We start from the raw sequence: 20,227 nt of genomic DNA on the forward strand, positions 1-20,227 counted from the left end.
ACTGTTCTAAAATTAAAAGTTTATTTAAAAATATAGATGGCAAAGAGGTGAGAGTAGGGTGGCTGGAGACAGTTTGTAGGTGGCTGAGGGGAAGAAGGAATTTGAGGAAGGGAGAGCATGCTCATTGGACTTCTGTTTTTTGGATGTGAAATTGAGTGAGCAGGAGGCTGGGGAGGAGGAGGTGGTGGGGAATTCTGAGCTGGGACACATCAAAGAAAGTAAGAGGGGAATGAGGCCAGAGATGCCTCTACCTACTCCTCCCAAGTACCCCTCAGCCCTAGGGTGGTCTTCTCTCTCCCCAGAATCCCACTGACTCTGCCCAGGGCCTTGCTCCAAGTGGCAGCTGTGGAGAAATCACCAGGGTCAGGGGTCCATGGCATAGTAGGTGCAGAGTACCCGAGGGAGGTGTCTGTGAAATTTAAGGGGTTTGAAGAGGTTATTCCTACTTGAAAGCACTGGGACTCACTGCTAATCAATGCACACTGCTCTCCTTCTCCTCTTGGTGTAACTGATTACCCATCTCAGAACTCAGAGGCCCAACTGGGGGCCACCTCCTTTTCCATCTCCCAGACTGGACCAAGTAAAGCTTGCTTGATTCTGTCACCTCCCCCAAGAAGATGGGGGTGGGAGGCTGTGTAGGAGGTGGAAAAGGCTTCTTCAAGCTGGGGAGAGTTTCAGGGTCCCACCTCAGCAAGGAGTGGCGATGTTCCATGAGGCCCTGGCAGTGGTGCCCACTCCCTTGTAGGGGACTTCTGTACTTGGAACCCTGCCCTGGGAGTCTGGGGTTAGATGCTGCTTCTGGAACTGTACTTGGGATTCCTCTGTGAGGCCTGAGGCTTGGGAGAGAAGGCAAAGGAATTGGAGGCTGGACCCATCAGAGACAGCCCTTGGGGGCAGCCAGGAACTGAGAGAGTGCTCTGGAGAGAGGTGGGTCAGGGATGGGAAAGAAGTTGGGAATCCTGGAGTACTGAGCTAAGTTGGGGCTGAGCACAATCAAGGAGGCAGGGATGGAGGGGTGTGGTTGGGAACTGGGATCCCAACGGGAATAAGGTAGGCTGGACTGACGAGGGTGCTGCTAGCGAAGGTGGTTATTGTGAATGTGTGGAGGTGCGCACTGAGGGCGTGGTTGGGAAGTAGGCTGGGAAAGAAATGGGTTGGATGTGGGGTAGGGACACAGATGGCAGTGAATAGTGATGGGGGTGGCCTAGGAGTGGACCTTTCAGAGGTGGGTATGGGCTGCATACGGGCCAAGGTGGCTGGTCCAGTTGGGCTGGGGTTGAGGGTTGGAATGGAGATGGGTTTAACCTGGTTTGGGATGGCAGGGGGATGGGGCTAAGGCTGGGACGGAGAGAAATTAAGCACGGGGTAGAGCTGTGCCAACCGGAGCGAAGAGGATTTGGGCCTGGGACTAGGAGCTGGAAAGGAGAGGGGGGAAGCCGGGCCTGGGTGGTGGCCGCAGACGGGAACCCCGCGAGGTGGTGCCGCTGCTGGGTATGGGGCTGGGGGAAAGGGTGAGCGCCCACGCTGCGGACACCGTGCGCGAGGCTGGGGACGCGGGCGAGACGCGGCCGGGGTGCGGGAGCGCAGAGCGCGGGCGGGCGCGGGGCGCGGGGCGCGGGGCGCGGGGCTGGGGGCGCCCGGGGCAGGCCGGGAAGGGGGGCGGCCTCCCCCTGGGCCCGCCGGGCGGCGCTAGGACCGGGCGCGCGGAGGGAGCGAGCCGGGCGGAGCCTGCGCCCCCCGCCCCCCGCCGGCCGCTCCCCTCCCCCGGCCGCGGCTCGCTGGGCTCGCGGCGCTGCAGAGGCTTCGCGGCGGCGGCGGCGGCGGCTCCCTCTTTCCTCGCCTCCTGCTCTGGCCGTCGGTCCGTGCTCCGCGCGTCCGTCCGCTCGGCCTCAGTCCGGCCAGCAGCATGGCCGGCGTCAGCTTCAGCGGCCACCGCCTGGAGCTGCTGGCGGCGTACGAGGAGGTGATCCGGGAGGAGAGCGCGGCCGACTGGTGAGCCCCCGCCCCGCCCCCGCCCGCGGCCCCTTTGTCCCCGCCGCCGCCGCCGCCGCCTTTGTTTCCGCCCGGCTCCGCCGCCCCGCAGCCGCGAGGGGAGGGGGCCCCGCAATGGTGCAGCGGCCCGGGGGGCTCGGGAGGGGCTGCCTCGGCGCGCGCCGGGGGAGGGGCCGGGCCGGGCGGGCGCTGCCGGCCCCGGGCGCCCGCAGGCGGCCCCGGCCTCGCGCCGCGGCGGTGGCCGGACGCTCCGGGGAGGCGCGGGGTCCAGATGCGGGGCCCGGGGCCGCTCGCCCTGCGGGAGCCCATCCCCCGCCCTCGCCCTGCCGCCCCGGGCCCCGGGGACAGGTGTGCACGGGGCGGCCAAGGGCACCTTCGCCACCTTCGGGCGGGAGCGGGCCGGGCGGGGACGAGGCGGGGAACCAGCCAGCGGAGCCAGCGCAGCCCGCCCGGCCCGGCCCGGCCCGGCCGCAGCACAAAGGAGAGCTAGGGCGGGGGAGGGGCGGGGCGGGCCGGGGCCGGGGCCGGGGCCGGGGCCGGGGCGCCCCGCCCACCGGGGGCCTCTGGGAGCCGGGGTGCGAGGGGGCCGTGTTCCTCGCCACCTAGCCGCCGCCGAGCGACTCCTGTTCCCCTCAGGGGTCGCGGAGAAGGCCGAGCTGAGACCTCCTCTCCCCGATCCGGAGGGGACTGCGGGGACTAGGCAGTGGGGCCGGGAGCTGCCTGGCCAGGTGGCCAGCTGGGGTCCCTGAGAGGAGGCTCCCAGGCACACAAGTGTGGAGGGAGCGCCCAAACAGGAAGGAGAGAGTGAGTACATCCATTGAGCCCCGAAGCCTCAGGCTCAGTGGTCAGCTTCCTCGTGGCAGATAAGCTGAGCTACCTTCTCTCCCTTTCCTGGCTGTTGTCTTGCCCTGAGCTTGAGACGGGATGGACCACCTGCTCTCTCTGGCTGGAGACCCCTGGGTGGCAGGAAAGCAAAGGGGTCCCACACTGCCCCATTCAGGAATCCCCTTCCTCCAAAATACTCTCTCCTGGGACAGGTGCCCATTCTGTTCTCTAGGCCTGGTCTTTTCCTAGCAGGAAGGAAACTGAGGCACAGAGTGAGGCTAGGTCTGAGGGCCCTCACGTGGGCTGGCCTCACCCTCATCCTAGGAGGGCAGTTAGGTAGGGACACTGACCCGGGGGCTGGAGGAGGGGCAAGATGGCCAGGCGTCCATGCCATGGTACTGCAGCACTGGCGGGCAGCCAGGCCTGGAGGGATGGATGAGGGAGAAAGCCCTCAAGTCCTGCAGGTCAGTCACAGGAGAGGCCAGCACAGGCTGAGCCGGCAGGAGGCCCACCCATTGTCCCAGCCCTGCCCCATGGGGGCTGAGATCATGGGAGGAGTTCAGGGCAAGTGGCCCGCTTGGCCTGGTGGAGGAACTAGGCTTAGGATATGGGCCTTGCCTGCAGAGGCACAGCCCTGCCTTAGAACACCCTACTCGTCCTCTGGTCTGCTGGTTATTATATACCACCACCCCGTTTCCCTCTAACCTCCCAAAAGCAAGGTTCTGGCAGTCCAGCACAGGGGTACACAACCGCTGCTGGACCACATTCTGTTTAGCAGAGGCCTGGGCTCCCACCACTCAGCAGCATCCATGTGGCCAAAGCAAGTTATTCATCATTGGCATGCGTCACCCCCATCTGGGTTGTGTGTGGGACACACATGTACACATGCACCCTCGTACATACAGACATTTGCTAACTCCCAAGGGCCTAGATAGCGTTTTGTAAAGAGGATGTGAAGAACACATCCTGCAGAGTAGGGCATGAGTGCCCCCAGTCCCAGTACAGAACCAGGAGTATAGTGGAGTCTCAGGACTTGGGGGCAGACCCTGTACTCAGAGGCCAGAGGAGTGGATCTTGGGTACAATTGCTGTCTTGGTCAAGAGGCATGGTACTGCCTTCACTTACCTCTGAGGGGGATATTGCTCCTATGTGGCAGAGCCTTTGAAACGGACTGTTGCCCTGGATAGGACACTACTCACTGTGTTAACTACACACAAGTGTCTGCTCCTCTCTGGTCCTCTTGAAAAGAGAAGGAGGGGATGGGACTCCACCATATCTGGGACCCCCAAGGCACCTTCCAGCTCCAGCATCCTGAGAGTGGAATTGGACTGAGGGCTCCTCCATCTGCCTTTGGTCCCCACCTCAACCGAACATGGGATCTCCCTGGAGTGGCACATCCCAGGCCCACCTCACCCTAGTCCAGTGTCTCTGGCCTCGGTGGCTTCTCAGAGTTTGTGTCAATATCACAGATACCTACTGGTTCTGCCCTGTGCTGGACCCGGGACCCAGTGAGTGATGCATGTTGATTGAATTGGATGTCTCCGTTTCACACAGCTTACAGTTAGAGGCGTTGTCTGTTTCCAGGGGTTGAAGCTGAAGAGACATGTAGATCCCTGGGACCCCATCCTGATACCTGTGGTTTCAACAGCTTCCACCCTTTCAGGCCTGGCTGTCTCTGATGTGTTTGAGAAGTACAGGTCTAATGAGATCTAGGATAGGCTTAGAGGCTTCTTGCCATCCCTTATGGGGTATGGTAAGTGCTCTAAGGAGGTGCAACTTAGGACAGGGCTTCCTGGGAAGCTGGCATTGGGTCCCTGAAGGATTTCAGTCAGGGCTGGCCCATGGGATGGATAAATAGGTCTAGCCCTCCTGTGGAGGGAAATTAATGTGCAGAGGCTCCCGGGTGGGAAATATCTAGAATTGAGTTTGGGATCCAGAGGCCATCCAGCGCATCCCAAGTGTTTGGTATGGAAACGGAGGTCTGGCTGGAAGGGCAGGTGGGGGCAGAGCTCAGGGTTGAAGGGCTGCTGAATGCTTAGGTATGGTTTCTGCCAGGCAAGGGCTGTGGCTGTAGCAGGAGAATATGGCCAGAGGTGGGTAGGCAAGGGTTGAGAATGGAAGGGGTCCTTGGCAGGGCAGGCATTCCTGGGCCCTGGGAGAGGCTGGCAAGTTGTCCCACAGAGGTGTGATATCTAGAGCAGTGTTTGGCGACCAGGGTTCTTAAGTTCTGCCTCTGTTCCTGGTCTGTGGAATGGAGAGGGGCAGACTCCTGTTTCTCTGAGGGCCCTTTGTTCCCAGTGGTGGGTTAGGGTAGCCAGACAGGTGGTGGGACAGCTGTTCTGAGAAGCAGCTGCCAGGGTTGGGGCCCAAGCAACAGTTGGACCGGGAGCTCCCAGCCCCACAGCCCACCTGTGTCCCTTTCCGGAGGGAGAGGTCTAGGGGGCCCTGTGGCACTGGCGGTGACTCGTTGGTGAGGTGGTGACTCTAGCTGACTTCATGAGACTGGGCCAGGGCCTCCTTCTTTTCCTCCTCCCTTTCCCCTCCCTTCTTCCTCCTTCCCTCTCCCCTCCTCCTTCTCCATCCCCCCTCCCTCCTTCCTCTTCCCGCTCTCCCTTCCTCCCCCTTCTCTCCCTCCCTCCCTCCCTCCCTCCCTTTCTCATTTTCTCTTCATCCCTTCACTTCCTTTCTCTTCTCTTTCTTCCTCCTCACTCCCTGTTTCTCTCGCCCTTTCTCTTCTCCATCACCCTGCCTCCCCGTCTTCTAGCCCACCCCCCACCCCCACCCTCGCTGCCTCCTCCACCTGCCCTGGAAATAGGGAAAGGAAAGCATGGCGAAGGGGCTTGAGACCCCCTGAGCTGCCTTCTCCCTTGCCCCACTGGGTTCTCAGGAGGAGATGTCTCTGTCTTCCCTTCTGTGAAATGGAGACTGGGCCACTACCTCTAGGGAGAAAAAGCCAGGGCAGAGAAAGCTAGGGAGGAGGAAGAAGGAGGAAGGCTGCTAGGGTTGGCTTTCTGTTGAAGCTAAGGCAGAAGGAAAGGCTAGCATTCCCTGGGGGCCAGGGCCTCAGCTCTGGCCCAGGCCTAGAGGCAAGGCTAGAAGGCTAGGAGAACATGCCCACCAGGGGTCTGAGTCTGGGCAAGAGTGACAAGAGTGACCACGGTGAACTCATCTCCATTTCTGAGAGGCAGAGATTGAGGCCAAGGGCATGTCCCTGGGGTCCTTTGTGTTCAGGAGAATGTGGCTAGGGTGGGCTCAGTCATGTGCCAGTTGCCAGGTTGCCATGGTTACTGAGGGATGCCCAGCGAAGAGAGCACCAGGTTCTCTCTCCTCCCCCTCCCTTGCCATGGGGGAGGGGCGGTGGGTACTGAAGAACATGCCAGGTAGGTTCCCAGCGCTGGCCAATGGAGGCTGAGGATTGTGGTAGCCAGGGAACGGTAACCAAGGAACCGTCGCCTTGGAGTTTCCATCTCACACCCGCTTGTAGGCTGCCAGGGCCTGAGCTCTGAGAACGGGACACATGGGCTTCCACAAAGCCAGGGACCAGGCAGTGATTTCTGCCCCCTTGCCTACTGCCCACCTGCCTAGGGCCTCCCTCTACCAAGTCCCAGGCTGCCCCCTCACTATGCCCCCTCCCCCTGCCCAGGCTCCAGCCAGAATTGGTGCCTAGCCCTGCTGTCATGATGACATGGCAGTGCTGGACCAGAACCCCTATCCCTGTCCTGCCTCCTCAGTGTCCCTCCTCCTCCCCAGAGCCATCCCCACCCAAAATTGGCAGCCTGGGCCCTGACAGTACTCTGAGGCACCCCTCCCTCTCCCCAGGGCTCTGTACACATATGAGGATGGCTCAGATGACCTCAAGCTTGCAGCATCAGGAGGTAAGAATTCCAGCCATTCCGTTGCCTTCCTCTCCACCCCCTCCTCTGGTTTTCTTCCCCACCCACCTGGCTCCAGGCCATCTCCCTGCCTGCAGCCAGCCGACCCACACTTGTCTGCCTGTGTCCTTCCTCCAGCCATCCCTCAGATCCCCAGGGCAGGGAAGGAGGGAGCCTTATTTGCTCTTTGATTATGAGAAGACTGAGCCTCAGAGAGGGACAGTGACTTGCCCAAAGCCACACAGCTAGGAAGGAGGGGGCCTGGCAAGGATGGCCCATGTCACATCTACTTTCTCCAGAGCCAGTGGGTCTTATTTTACCTAACTGGGCTCTAGCACTGTGAGAGGTGATGATGTGCGAAGAGTGAGACATGGGATGTGTGAAGAACAAACACTTCCCGAGTCCTAAGTCAGGCCCTGGGAGATTCAGAGACAAAGCTTGCCCCTGCCTGTTGACTCTTTCTCACACCAGCACAGAACTGTGGTACCTCCAGATCTCTGGGTGAGCCTGTAGAGCCCATAAGAGAAGTCTGCCCTTTGAGTTCCAGCCCCTTTGCAGGGTAAGGGTTCAGGAGATGAAGAGGCTTGCTTGATAACTCTTTGATTCCCCCAGATGGGGGTTTGCAGGAGCTCTCTGGCCACTTTGAGAACCAGAAGGTGATGTACGGCTTCTGCAGCGTCAAGGATTCCCAGGCTGCTCTGCCAAAATACGTGCTCATCAACTGGGTATGCAGCTATGGGATGGGGAAGGGAGTAAAGGCCCCAGAACAGTGACCCTCCTCCCCAGGTCACCTACTGACACCGTTGGGAGAGAGCACCGCTAGCCCCCTGGGAAGAGAGCCCAGGGCCTCAGGCTCCTGTCCCCTCTTGTCCTTTCCTGACCCTCTCTGCTGGGTACTTTGCAGGTTGGTGAAGATGTGCCTGATGCCCGAAAATGTGCTTGTGCTAGCCACGTGGCTAAGGTGGCTGAGTTCTTCCAGGTAGGAGTGGGGCCAGACCTGGGGCAGGGTGGTAGGGTGGGGGCAGGGTCTCTATGCTGGGGGCAGTCATGGGAAGGAGCCAGGCAGTCCCAACACACCTTCTCGCTTCAGGGTGTTGATGTGATTGTGAATGCCAGCAGCGTGGAAGACATAGATGCGGGTGCCATCGGGCAGCGGCTCTCCAACGGGCTGGCACGGCTTTCCAGCCCCGTGCTGCATCGCCTGCGCCTGCGTGAGGATGAGAACGCCGAGCCGGTGGTCAGTGTGCCTGGGACAGGCTGGCCTGGCCAGGGCTTCACCCTTTGTGAATGGGAGCTCCCAGAATGCTCAGGAGGGAGCCCCCCTCCCCAACCCCCTCCCTCTCCCCGCTCATGCCAACTTGTTTGACTCTGCAGGGCACCACCTATCAGAAAACTGATGCAGCTGTCGAAATGAAGCGGATTAACCGTGAGCAGTTCTGGGAGCAGGCCAAGGTGTGGACCCTGGCCCCAGCTTTCAGGCTGAGCTGTCCTTCCCTGATCCTGCCCCATGGCATATAGCTCTGGCCTCTGTCCCCTAGTCCCCCACTTAAGCAGTGTGTCCCATCTCGTGTGCTACCCCAGCTGAAAGAGGGAGCCATATTGGGCTGAACTTCCCAGAAACAGAACCTCCCCAATCTTGTGTTGGGGAGGGGCTGGAGGGGCAGGGGCGGGCCCCAGCTCAGGGCCTGCACTGCCTTGGTGTGGGGGGTTGCAGAAGGAGGAAGAGCTGAGGAAGGAGGAGGAGCGGAAGAAGGCCCTGGATGAGAGACTCCGGTTTGAGCAAGAACGGATGGAGCAGGAACGTCAGGAGCAGGAGGAGCGGGAACGGCGCTACCGAGAACGGGAACAGCAGATCGAGGAGCACAGGTTGGCCCTGCCCCCACCCTAGGCCACTTGCTCCAGGCTGCATGTGGACCCACCCTGAGGTATGCATGCCCGCTTATCATTCCAGGAGGAAACAGCAGACTTTAGAAGCTGAGGAGGCCAAGCGACGGTTGAAGGAACAGTCTATCTTTGTAAGTTTTTGTTTGGGGCTCCCAGTCTCCTGGTTAGGGGAAGTGAGAATAGTCCCTGTGTTACTGGGCCTCTGTTGAGGGGGGTGGGCCTGGGAGGAGCTGGTTATCAGTGGCTTGACGACTGTTCTGGGTGTTCGGAGTACCTCTGCATGGGCATGGGAGTGTCACAGAGTGTCAGGCCTGCCACCCAATCATGTGGGTCTCTGTTCCTGGGCTGTGGAAAGAGACTTCCTTGGAGAAGTTTATTTTGTAGACTGAAAGAGAAAATCTGTCTTGACCCAGTCCCTCACTGACCTGCCCCTCCCCCCCAACTCCTCCTCCCAGTGGAGCCTGAGAAGCTTGGGGTGGGTTAGACACACTTCCTGCACTTTGGAGGGGCTGGAAACCTGGTCCCCACCACAGTTGTGCTGCAGAGCCACACGAAGGAGTTTGGGCCCATGTTCTGAGCATCTATACACAAGTGTGTATAGTTCTAGGGGTGTTCTCGTACCTCTACACACTGGGGGTGGCCCACAGAAGCATCCTGGGGTTGAGTCTTCATGCTTTGAATTGAATTTTGTATTTCAGAAATAGCCAAGGTCATTTAGGGTGGAGCATGGTAGAGTTCTGAGTGGGAGGTGGGCAGTACTCATGTGGATTAGTGATGGCCAGTTTTGCCATGAGGACCCAGATGAGCTCCAGGAGGGTCACCCCCGCAGGAGGCTGGGAGGGAGGAGACCCGACAGCCATGCCGACTGTGGTATGAAGTGGCTGTCAGAGTTCATTGCAGTCACATCAGCGCTGGGGGTGGAGATGTGTGGTTAGTGAGCTCCAGCTACAGTTGTTCATTCAGCACACCTTTGCCACCTGCCGGGTACCAGGTGTTAGAAACAGTGGAGAGCAAGATGGGCAAAACTTTTTTAAAAAGTAATTGATGAATCAGTTTATTTTGAATTGTGCCAGAATGTCCATAAAATGTGCCATCTTAACCATTTTTAAGTATACAGTTTAGTGGCATTAAGATTCCCAACATATTTACATTGTACAACTATCATCACTGTTTATCTCCAATTTTTTTCATCTTTCCATATTGAAACTCTGTCCGCATTAAACATTAACTCCCCATTCTCTTCTCCCCCAGGTCCCTGGCAACTGCCTTTCTACTTTCCGTGAATTTGACTACTCTTAAGTACCTCATTTGAATGGAATCGTAATATTTGTCCTTTTGTGACTAGGTTATTTCACCTAGTGCGGTGTCTTCAAGGTTCATCCATGTGTCAGAAGGTCTTCCTTTTTAAGGCTAATAACATTCCTTTGTACGTATACACCGCATTTTGTTTATCCATTCAGAGCAAGGTCGTTTTGAAAAAGCTTGCTTTATAGAGAATTTCACATACAGACACGCAAAGGTAGAAAGAACAGTAATAGTGCATTCCCCTGAAGTGATCACTCATCTACACCAGTTGTCAACGTTTCAGGCAAAGTCTTATACCCGGCCCTTCAGGTGTGGCTCATAGGGTAGTGACAGTGGATATTCAAGCAGGTCAGTGTGGTGATCCTACCACTTCAGGTCCTCTAAAGAAGGTCTCGTGACAACTTTGGAATTTAGAACCATAACATGCTGTCTCTTTGTTTAAGCTGTTGTTCTGCTTAAGAATTGCGTTCCTTGCCTAGGTTCCCTTTCTGCCTGAGCGGTCAGGGAGCCCCCACGTATCTGAAAACACTCAGGCACAGCAGTGCTTCTGACCATGTGATTAGTGTGTTGATCTCGCTTTTCCTACCCAGTACCCGTAATTTGTTTCAATCTTTTGCACGTCGTTAGTAGTTAAGGCTTTTGTGGTGAGCTTGCCTCTAGTCCTTTTTTTGAATGAGGCAAAGGCATCTAGTGAGGTCACACTAGGCGGTGCTGAACACCAGCAAAGGCTGGTGGGATGTAATTTATGGGAAGGCAAGGAGCCTGGCTGGAGCCCAGTCAGCTGAAGAGCAAGGGAAATTGGATTGGAAAGAGAGCTAGGTCAGAGGAGGACTTGAGACTTCATTCTGGAAGAACGCAGAGTTGTGGTTGGAATGACAACCCTCTTGAGGGGGATGCTTTGATAGGCCATTCTCTTAATGTATCCTGAGAGCAAAGTTTGAGTTTAGATTACATGCACAAAGCAGAGAAGCTCTGTAAGTCCCCCACCTTACCTGCAGCCTCTCCTCCCCTCTGCACTCAGTCCCTCCTGCCCCATCAGCCACAGTGGCAGCAGGAGCAGCACCAATTAAAAAGCTTTGATGTAGTGAGTTCAGTTGAGCAAACACATGCCAGCAGAACCTTGTGCTGGATCTCACTTCTTGTTCTGTGTCACCACAGAGGATAGGGGCAGTGAGCCCAGAAAAAGGAAGTTATGATACTGTGTAATCTGTGGTGTGTGCCTAGAATACCTCATGGAGACCCCAAAATGACCTGAATGGGCGAGGGACCACTTCTCCAGGAGGCAGTATCCAGGCTGAGGATGGAAGTGGGAAGAGTTGGACCTGGGCTGGGAGATGGGCACTTGGGGCAAGAGATTGATCTTCCATGCAGAGGCACGGGAGGGGGGAGATGATGTGCACATTCCAGGAACTCTGACTGCATCGTGTTGAGGACTTTGTGGTTACATCTTAAAGGGTGTGTGAGTGTTAGAGAGGTGATGGACTAGATCAGACAAGGGGAAGGGGAACAGGGGACACGCAAGGAACTCCTGTCTATCTTTATTCCTGGGGTCGCAGCCTCTAAACTGTAGTGCAGCTGGCTGGTAAAGTGCACTAGGGAATGCACTTGTGGTGGGGACTGCAGCAAACGGGATAGCACATGCCTGGGTTGAGGTGCCTGGGTTGAGGGCTCCTGCAGCGCTGCTCTGGCCAGTAGTTGCTTTGGGGCGTGTCCATTGTTGCCAGGGCTTCTGGCATTTTAAGAGAAACTGGAGACACAACACAAAAGCCTTCTGTGGGCCTTAGTCAGCTAGTACTCACTATACTCTTGAGAAACCCGCCAAGGGATTTTAAGCTAGGGAAATTCATGGTCTCATTTGGATTTAGGAAAGATCCTTGTATGAGAGAAGAGCAAGGAGGCAGGTGACTAATGGGAAGCTCTCGGTCATGATGCGAAGATCAAGGCAGCAATGATAGGCATGTGGCTGGCTAGGTACTGGGGTAGGAGATCCAAGAACACTTAAGCTACAAAGCAGGGAGCACTCATGAGTGGCCCTGGATCTGGGGATGCAGGAGTAGGAGGAGCTGAGCTGGGTACCCGGGGGCCCATCTGAGCCAGAGATGAGGTGGCCAGGGCCTTGCAGGTGGAGAGGAGACTGGGTAGTGAAGGGAGCAGAGATGCCACCTCCAGGCCCCTTCCTTCCAGGTTGTGGAGAAAATCTGGGGCCTGTAAGAAGGCCAAGAGCTCAGGGGGAGTGCGGTACCCAGAACCCTGTCCCTTTGGTTTCCAGGGTGACCAGCGGGACGAGGAGGAAGAAACCCAGATGAAGAAGTCAGAATCAGAGGTAGAGGTGAGAGCTGGGGAGAGGGCAAGTGAGGTGGGCAGGGCTCGCCTCAGCCGGGCCACCCTGACCCTTTCTCCATACCCCTAGGAGGCAGCAGCCATTATTGCCCAGCGGCCTGACAACCCGCGGGAATTCTTCAAGCAGCAGGAACGAGTTGCATCGGCCTCAGCAGGCAGCTGCGATGCACCCTCACCCTTCAACCACCGGCCAGGTAGTCCTAGGTCCCAACCCCACCTGAATCCTACTCCTCAGGTTTGGGGCCTGAGCCTCTCTGTGACTCTTTCTTGGAAGGGAAGCCTTGCCCTAGGAGCCTTTGGAGAAGGCAAGGCCATTCCTCACATGTGCTCTCACCCGCCGGCTCCCAGGTGGCAGAGCTGAGAGGGGCTCAGGCTGGGGTTAGGGGTGGCCTTGGCTGAGCGATGGGGGAGTACTGGAGGTCATCTGGGCAGCCCCGCCTTGGGCTGAGGTACCCCCACTGGCTGCAGGGAGCGGCCCCGCTCGGCTTGAACGAGGTCTTGCTGAGGGCTGTGGATGCATGTGGGGCAGGCTCTTAGCCTGACCCTGAGTTTGAGCCGCCTGGAACCTGCACCCAGTGCTTGCTGTTGAGACTCTCCCCATGTCGCTTCTACCTCCCTCCACGAAGCACCCTTCCGCTGTGTCCGCTGGCCTGAGTGTTTGCCCCGGCTGCGTGCTTGGCCCTGGGCTGGGGCTCCAGGGATGGGGCACGCTGTCGTGTGATGCTGAGGCTGGCTTGGTGTGGCAGGCTCATTGCTGTGCGTGCCTGGTGCTGGTGGGAGTCCTCTGGTGGCTTGAGGCTGTGGCCTAGCTTGGCTGATTGTGCGCCCTAGCTGAGGGTACTTTGGACTTCTAGGGCCAGCCTTTGGGGTGGGTGAGGCCTCAGGGCAGGGGTGGGGGAGACTGACCCTCTCTTGTCCTCTGTCTCTCTCTGTCTGTCTCTCTCGGCAGGTCGTCCGTACTGCCCTTTCATAAAGGCATCGGACAGTGGGCCTTCCTCCTCCTCCTCTTCCTCCTCCTCCCCTCCACGGACTCCCTTTCCCTATATCACCTGTCACCGCACCCCAAACCTCTCTTCCTCCCTCCCATGTAGGTAGCAGCCCCAGGCCACAGTGGTGGGGGGTAAGGAGGGCCCCGCTTCCCAGCAGTGCGCCCACCCTCACTCCCCCAGCCTGACTGCTGATCTCTGGTATTTGTCCCAAGAGCAGGTACTACCTGCCTCTTTCCCCTGGCCCTGAAGGGGCTCTGGCCCCAAGGTGCCTGGCTTATAGGATCTGGAGCTGTGGTCTGGCCCCCAAGGGGCCTGGGGGGCTTCCAGCCCCCACCCAGACTCCACACAGGAGGTGCTGGCCAGACCCCAAGGCGGACAATCCTGGTCCCTGGCCCTCATTGACCAGCCTGGGGGTTTATTCCACAGGCAGCCACTTGGACAGCCACCGGAGGATGGCACCTACCCCCATCCCCACCCGGAGCCCGTCTGACTCCAGCATGGCTTCCACACCTGTTGCTGAACAGATTGAGCGGGCTCTGGACGAGGTCACATCCTCGCAGCCTCCACCACTGCCACCACCGCCCCCTCAAGGTGAGTGAGGGGCTATACCTGAGCTGCACCATGTCCCCCACCAGTCCCTGGGCTGGGAACTCCATGTGGCCATGCTAACAATTCCTCAGGGATCTAAGCCAGCTGTCACCCAGATTGTCCTGCCCTGGCAGTGGTGATGGCAGGGAGGAGCCTTGGTGTTGCTGTCAGACCTGTCATCTCTAAACCTGAGTGTGTCTCCCTGAACACTAGGAGATAAAGGGGCAGCAGGGCCCAGGGGCTATGCCGGAAGGTGCTCTGCACAGAACTCTTAGTGGAAACCTTCTATCCTGGAAGCTACTGACTCCCCAGTGGGTGGGCGAATAGAGTAAGGTGGCTGCCCCAGGCCTGCATCCTTTCCTGAGGGAGCTGACCACATGTCTCTCCTTCGTTGGTGCTATGACAGAGACCCAGGAGCCTGGGCCCGGCCTGGATAGTGAAGAGACCAGCAAAGAGGCCAGAGCAGCACCCCCTCAGGCCTGGGCTGGCCCCATGGAGGAGCCTCCACAGGCACCGGAACCTCCCCCAGGGCAAAGCAGCCCCACGGAGGACTTGATGTTCATGGCATCTCCAGAGCAGGCTGTCCTGGCTGTCCCTCTGGAGCCTGCCATGGCCAACTCTGCCACAACTGACACCCCGGCAGCTGATGCCAATGAAACCGACACTGCCACTGCTGACACCGCTGTTGCCAACACCATCACCCCTGCCGCTGCCAGCCTCATCGACCTATGGCCTGGCAATGGGGAAGAGGCCTCCACACCCCAGGCTGAGCCCTCGGGTGCTGAGGTCACTCTGGCAGAGGTACCCCTGCTAGACGAGGTGGCTGAGGAGCCACTGCCACTGGCAGGCAAAGGCTGTGCCAACCTTCTCAATTTTGATGAGCTGCCTGAGCCGCCAGCTACCTTCTGTGACCCAGAGGAGGAAACAGAAGGGGAGCCCCTAGCTGCCTCCCAGGTCCCAACTCTGCCCTCCGCTCTAGAGGAGCTGGATCAGGAGCCAGAGCTGGAGCCAGAACCAGAGCCCCACCTGCTGACCAATGGCGAGACCACCCAGAAGGAGGGGACTCAGGTGGGGCAGGGACAGTCTGGTGGGAGGGGTGGTGGTCAGGGTTCTAGCAGAGGCACCCCCTTCCTCTGTGACCCACATGATTGGAGGGAAGCTCCGTTCCCTTCTCCCTCCTTGGGCCAGCTCTGCTTTTTTGCTCAAAGCAGACATGTTTCCCTGGAAACCACTGATGGAATCACTGGTTGCTGGGGAAACGGAGTTCAGGCCTGTAGGTCAGCCCTAATCCTCCTTGGTGGGGCCCAGTGACCTGGAGCTTTCCTCCTGCAGGCCAGTGAGGGGTACTTCAGCCAATCACAGGAGGAGGAGTTCGCCCAATCGGAAGAGCTGTGCGCAAAGGCCCCGCCTCCTATGTTCTACAACAAACCTCCAGGTAGTACTGGGGTGGGTGATGCTGGGGTGCTGGGTTCAAGTGTGTTTGCATACACACACAGCCACAGCTCCCAGGGACTGGGGGACACAGCCATGGGCTTGCTGGGCCATCTCCTTAACTCTCCTCCCTTCCCGACATCACAGAAATCGACATCACCTGCTGGGATGCAGACCCAGTACCAGAAGAGGAGGAGGGCTTCGAGGGCGGTGATTAGCGGTGGTGCCTGCCCTCAGGCTGCCCTTGCCAAGGCCGCCCACCTGTGTCGGCCTCTGGCCAGACGGCCCGCCGCGCCTGCACTCGCAGCAGCTCCGCCTGGCATCCATTCCGGATTCCGGCCCTGGCCCAGGACTTGGCCGCTTCCCTACCCACAGGGCCCAACTTTTACAGCTTTTCTCTTTTTTTTAAAGTTGATAGGAGACTTGTACAGTTGACTGGTTTTCCTCCCGTTGGTAGTTGAGACGCTGTTGCAAATTCTACCCCTTCCCCGCCCGGTCCAGATTGTAGCTCTTAGCCCTCCCTGCTCACTCAGCTGGCCGGGGTGGAGGCCTCACCCTACTTGGGGCCTGGTGTCGGGGGAGCTCTGGGTGGGAAAATGTCCCACCTCTTTTCCTAGTTTTATGTTTCTTGGAAAAATATCACTTTGTATTCTCTGTCCAGGGCTTCAGATATTTTGCACGAATTTTAAAACATGGCAATAAATGGCTCGTGGGCTCTGGCTCCCTGGGACCCCCTCCCCACCCTTCCCTTGACCCCTCCCCGCCTGGCCCAAAGGAAGTAGGCCCAGATGGGGCCCCTCAGCTTCCAGGCCCTTTCCTGCCCCCCTCCTGCTGGGCAGGTCCCAAGCTGGAGGCCCTAGGCGCGGATCAGGTCAGGGCTATCGGTGGGGCCCGGGGCTTGGATGGCCCCTCCCCAACTCCTCCCTCTTTGCTTGGGTTCCTTTTTCACGTTCAGTAACTGTTTTTTTGGAAAGCACAAACTTCTGTAACGGGTCGTGCTGATGTCTGTTAATAAAGAAATCCAGATCCCTTTGGGCCTGCTGCTCCGGGCCTCCAGGGGCAGATCTGGGGTGTGCCGCCTGCCCTGTGACCCCCGATTCCCAACTCTTCCCACCTCCAAGGTCACAGGGGGTGCCCTCCCTGTGATCTCACGGGCAGGGAAGGTCTGGGGCTCCCAGGGGAAGCAGCCTATGACGCTTAGTTCTGTACCCTCAGGCCAGTTTGCAGCCACAAGGCGCACTCAGGTTCTGTCCCGCCAAGGCCCAGGCACGCCTGGCTACCAGAGCCTTGGGCGCAAGCAGTGGGTGCCCCTCCTCTTGTACCAAACCAGATCACACACCTTTATTATCCTCAAAATGTAACAAACGGGGTAAGAAATCCCTCCCTCCCCACCCCCCTACCCCCCTACCCCCCGTCCAAGGGAAGCATTTAAAAAGCCCCGCAGTCAGGCCATGAGTCCGCGGGTGGGGCGCCAGAGGGCGCCCCTCTATACGGCTGTAGTCCTCCCGAACAAGGGGATGGAGACCGGCAGGCGCCAAGCTCCATGCTCCAGCGGCTCGCGGCTGCTGAGCTCCGAGTCGGTCCAGCTTGGGAAGACCCGGCGGCCGCGGTCGGCTTGCAGACAGAGCGCAGGGCAGGGTGGCGCGGGCCGCGGAGCGCTGGGCAGGTGCAGCGCCGACGTGTAGCCCCGGTCCAGGAAGAGTGGCTTGTAGCTGGGCGGCGGCTGCTCTTGCTTCTCCGCGCTGTCGCGGCGGCTCAGGAAGGGAGTGACGATCTTGCGGTAGAGGCCGCGCGTGTCCGTGAGCACCTCACTGTAGGGCGGCGGCGGCTCGGCCATCAGCACCGCCTCTTCGTAGCACGGGGGCTTGGACATGTCCGATTCCGCTGCAGGGTGGGGAGCGGTGGCGAGGCGTGAGGCCACCCGACCCGGCCTCCCGCGGAGGCCTCGGCCAGCCGCCAAGCCCAGCCCGCGCCCCCCCCCCCCCCACCGCCAGCAGCGCTCCCGCCCACCCTGCGGCCCACGCTGCCCCCGCGGAGGCCCGCACTCACCTTGGCGCGGGTAGCTCCAGGGCCGCGGCGGCACCGGGAGGTGCACCGGGGGCGGGTGCGGGAGCGCGTGGTGCGGGTGCGCGTGCGGGTGCGGGTGCGCGTGCGGCTGCGCCGGCCCGTGGTGCAGCAGCGGGTGGACGTGCACGTGCTGATGCGCGTGCGCCGGCGCCTCGAGGCGGCCGCGCTGAGGCGGGGGCGGCGGCGCCAGGCCCGGGGGACTCCCGGCCAGGCTGCCCTCGAGCTCCAGGGGCTCCAGCTCGAGGGCGCGCAGGTTCTGCTCACGTAGTCGCTCCTCCTGGCGCCGTTTGAGGCGGCGGCGCAGGAAGCTGCAGAAGCAGCAGAGTAGGACGATGAGACCCCAGATGAGCCAGAACCCGGCGAAGCACGTGAGGAACGTGTAGGTGCCCTGGGACATCACCATGGCGGCGGCGGGTCCTCGGTTGCTTCACTAGACACTCGGCTCCTCTACTCGGCTGCGGGCCCGCGCCACGCTCCCGGGCGCCGCCAGTGTCGCTCGGGGACCTGCGGCCGGGGGCTGCCCGCGGCGGGGCTCACGTCGTGCGCGCGCCGGCGGGGGGCAGCAGCAGCGGCGCCCGCTCCTTCCCATGGCGCCGGCGGGCGCGGGGCGGGCCTCACCCGGGGCCGCGCGGGACCTGCAGGGCAGACGCGGGGCGCGGTGAAGGCGCGCTCCAGCCCCGGGCGACTCCCCTGCCCGCGCCCGCGCCCTGCGCAGTTCCGGGGAAGCCTCCTCTGCGGGAACCCCCGCACTCCCCGGGGCGGTGACGTCACCGCGGATGACGTCACACCCCGAGGGTTCCCCGGTAGGGTTTTCCCGGATCTGAGCCCCGGCCGCCGCCGCCGCTGGGCCGAGGGGACTCCGGGCCGGCCAGCAGGGGGCGCGCGAAAGCCAGACTCAGCCTCAGCACCGGAGGTTCAACCCCCCAGAGGGTACCCCAGTTCGGAGGGGGTTCCAGAGGCGGGTGGTTAACCCCTGGGCGCTGAAGAGCGTCCCGGGGCGGTTGCTGTGCGACGGGGAAAAGGTGGCCCACCTCCTACGGCCCTACTAGCAGCCCACCGACGCCCGGCTTCAGCCCAGTGCGTGCGCCGCCGCCAGGCAGCCCCCGACGCGCTTCCCCCGGGCCGCCCGAAGCGAGGAACATCCAGGCGCGCACTGCGGCCTCGCGGCCGTCATCGCTCTGGGAGAGGGGGCTCAGGCGGCGCTTCGGGCTGGTACCGGGCTGGTACCGTACCACGGCCGCCCCCGTCTGCACCGCACCGCCCGCGGGGCGTGGGCCGTTCCGTCTTGTCCTTTCCTCTGGGCCCCTGCGCCCATCAGATCTCAGCTCAGCCTCGGGTTCCCCAGCCTCCGACCAACTGGCAGCCCCACTTGGCCCTACTGCTCTAGGTCCTGTGTGCCTTACTGCTTCCTCTCAATCCCTTTCCGTTTTTGCAGAAGGTAGGAAAAGGAGCTCGTCTGCTACAGTATCACCTGGTCTTTCATCACTCCAGATGGGCAGATGGGCACGTCTAGTTCTGCCTCCTCCTCACCACAGCCAGGGTTTAGAAGGGAACCTTGTATCCTAAAATGTATGTAGGAGGGAACCCTGACTGCGGAGTGAGGAGTGGCAGGCGACTGTTCCGCACCCCCTCGAACAGAAGTGTGCCCTTCATGAATGTCCTAACTACCCAGGTCTTTCGCATACAACCCTTTGGGGTAACTGCTGTTATTCCTATTTTACAGATGAGGCAGGGAGCAGTTAGCTGTGTAAATGGCAGATGGCAGTGCTTTAATTTGAACCCAAGGGCCTGGCCACAAAACCCTGGCCAGGGGTGGAAGTGCTGCTACTTGAGCTATCTTGTGGGCCTCTACCACCAGCCTCATTCCCCCCCCCCACACACACACTTCCTCAGCAAGTCCAGTGCACAACATTAGGTCTGGGGGCAATGTGGACCTGGGCCCTAGGCTCCACATCAAGCTGTCTCAGACTGTTCTGGCAGCAAGCTGGGGGGAAGCCAGGCCAGGGGCCACCCCACACTTCTCCCCAGATGGCTCCTGTCTGATTCTGTGGCTGCCTTGTGCCATGTGCCACTTGGTCCCTGTGCCAGTCCCTTTCTCCTGGGCCTGTGTTCCAGAACAGACAATGGTAAGAACAATAGCTCCACCCGCCCCCTCCACAACCCTGCCATGAGGCTGCCATGGCGACGCAGCCAGATAAAAACACGATGCTGCCAGTCACTGGGAGTTAATTAAATCTGTTGTTCTCCTTTTCCTGAGCCCACAGGAATTTTCAGGAATGCTCTGAGAAGGCTGGCACTAACTAGGGGGCCCCTTGGCCTGCACAGCAGGAACAGCTCCAGATCAGAAAAGGTACTTCTGAGGTTGGAGGTGATGGAGTTTAGCTGAATTAGAAATAGAAATACCAGGAATCCCTGGGTGGCTCAGTGGTTTAGCACCTGCCTTCGGCCCAGGGCGTGATCCTGGAGTCCTGGGATCGAGTCCCACATCAGGCTCCCTGCATAGAGCCTGCTTCCCCCTCTGCCTGTGTCTCTGCCTCTCTCTCTCTTCTGTGTCTTTCATGAATAAATAAATAAAATCTTAAAAAAAAAAAAAAAAGAGAGAGAGAGAGAAATACCTGCCAAGAACTGTCTACTGCATGTCAGGCCTTGTTCTAGGCACTTTCCATTCAGAATCTCGTGTGCTATATAATACCACCTGCTCAGGCCCATTTGATAAATTAGGAGACAAGCTCAGACAGAGAAATGACTTGCCCCAGGTCACACAGCTAATAAAGGAAGGAACTAGGTTTTAGCCTGAGTCTATATCCAAAGTTTGTCACAATATTTTCCCTTATGTGGCCCCTGAGATGTAAATGAAGAGCCTGGTGCATGTGAGCACTTTGAACATGAGGACTTGGCGGCAATGGAGACACTGGGTCAACTGGCCAACTTGTA

The 20,227-nt window shown here is 59.5% G+C and overlaps 2 protein-coding genes across 4 annotated transcripts; one reads left to right on the forward strand and one right to left on the reverse strand.

The window, feature by feature from the left end:
- The first annotated feature begins 1,778 nt into the window (after positions 1 to 1,778).
- DBN1 (drebrin 1) lies at positions 1,779 to 16,256 on the forward strand. Of its 3 annotated transcripts, none has more exons than XM_038534626.1 (15): positions 1,779 to 1,992; positions 6,637 to 6,692; positions 7,302 to 7,414; positions 7,594 to 7,668; positions 7,780 to 7,926; positions 8,064 to 8,141; positions 8,404 to 8,555; positions 8,641 to 8,704; positions 12,148 to 12,207; positions 12,289 to 12,412; positions 13,168 to 13,305; positions 13,634 to 13,798; positions 14,202 to 14,863; positions 15,128 to 15,230; positions 15,374 to 16,256. In XM_038534626.1, exons 1-15 carry the CDS (start codon positions 1,907 to 1,909, stop codon positions 15,442 to 15,444), a joined length of 2,094 nt encoding a protein of 697 aa, XP_038390554.1. In that variant the 5' UTR covers positions 1,779 to 1,906; the 3' UTR covers positions 15,445 to 16,256. The 3 variants fall into 3 exon arrangements, with proteins under 3 accessions (XP_038390554.1, XP_038390555.1, XP_038390556.1); XM_038534628.1 differs by lacking the exon at positions 1,779 to 1,992 and adding an exon at positions 2,707 to 2,796; XM_038534627.1 differs by lacking the exon at positions 13,168 to 13,305 and having other exon boundaries at positions 1,781 to 1,992.
- Positions 16,257 to 16,631: 375 nt separating this feature from the next.
- On the reverse strand, positions 16,632 to 17,833 carry PRR7 (proline rich 7, synaptic). Its single transcript, XM_038533737.1, has 2 exons — positions 17,276 to 17,833; positions 16,632 to 17,110 (listed from the first exon to the last, which is right to left on the reverse strand). Exons 1-2 carry the CDS (start codon positions 17,694 to 17,696, stop codon positions 16,713 to 16,715), a joined length of 819 nt encoding a protein of 272 aa, XP_038389665.1. The 5' UTR covers positions 17,697 to 17,833; the 3' UTR covers positions 16,632 to 16,712.
- Positions 17,834 to 20,227: the final 2,394 nt, after the last annotated feature.

Source organism: Canis lupus, chromosome 4 (assembly GCF_011100685.1).
Source record: "Canis lupus familiaris isolate Mischka breed German Shepherd chromosome 4, alternate assembly UU_Cfam_GSD_1.0, whole genome shotgun sequence".
Lineage (NCBI taxonomy): Eukaryota > Metazoa > Chordata > Mammalia > Carnivora > Canidae > Canis > Canis lupus.

What these genes read in the sequence shown, in the direction of transcription:
- DBN1 (XM_038534626.1), top strand. Translation starts at nt 1,907, where the DNA reads ATGGCCGGCGTCAGCTTCAGCGGCCACCGCCTGGAGCTGCTGGCGGCG. An exon ending in CAGCAGATCGAGGAGCACAG is followed by an intron (nt 8,556 to 8,640) that starts GTTGGCCCTGCC and finishes TTATCATTCCAG; the next exon opens with GAGGAAACAGCAGACTTTAG. An exon ending in CCTCTCTTCCTCCCTCCCAT is followed by an intron (nt 13,306 to 13,633) that starts GTAGGTAGCAGC and finishes TTTATTCCACAG; the next exon opens with GCAGCCACTTGGACAGCCAC.
- PRR7 (XM_038533737.1), bottom strand. Translation starts at nt 17,696, where the DNA reads ATGGTGATGTCCCAGGGCACCTACACGTTCCTCACGTGCTTCGCCGGG. An exon ending in CTGGAGCTACCCGCGCCAAG is followed by an intron (nt 17,111 to 17,275) that starts GTGAGTGCGGGC and finishes CCCACCCTGCAG; the next exon opens with CGGAATCGGACATGTCCAAG.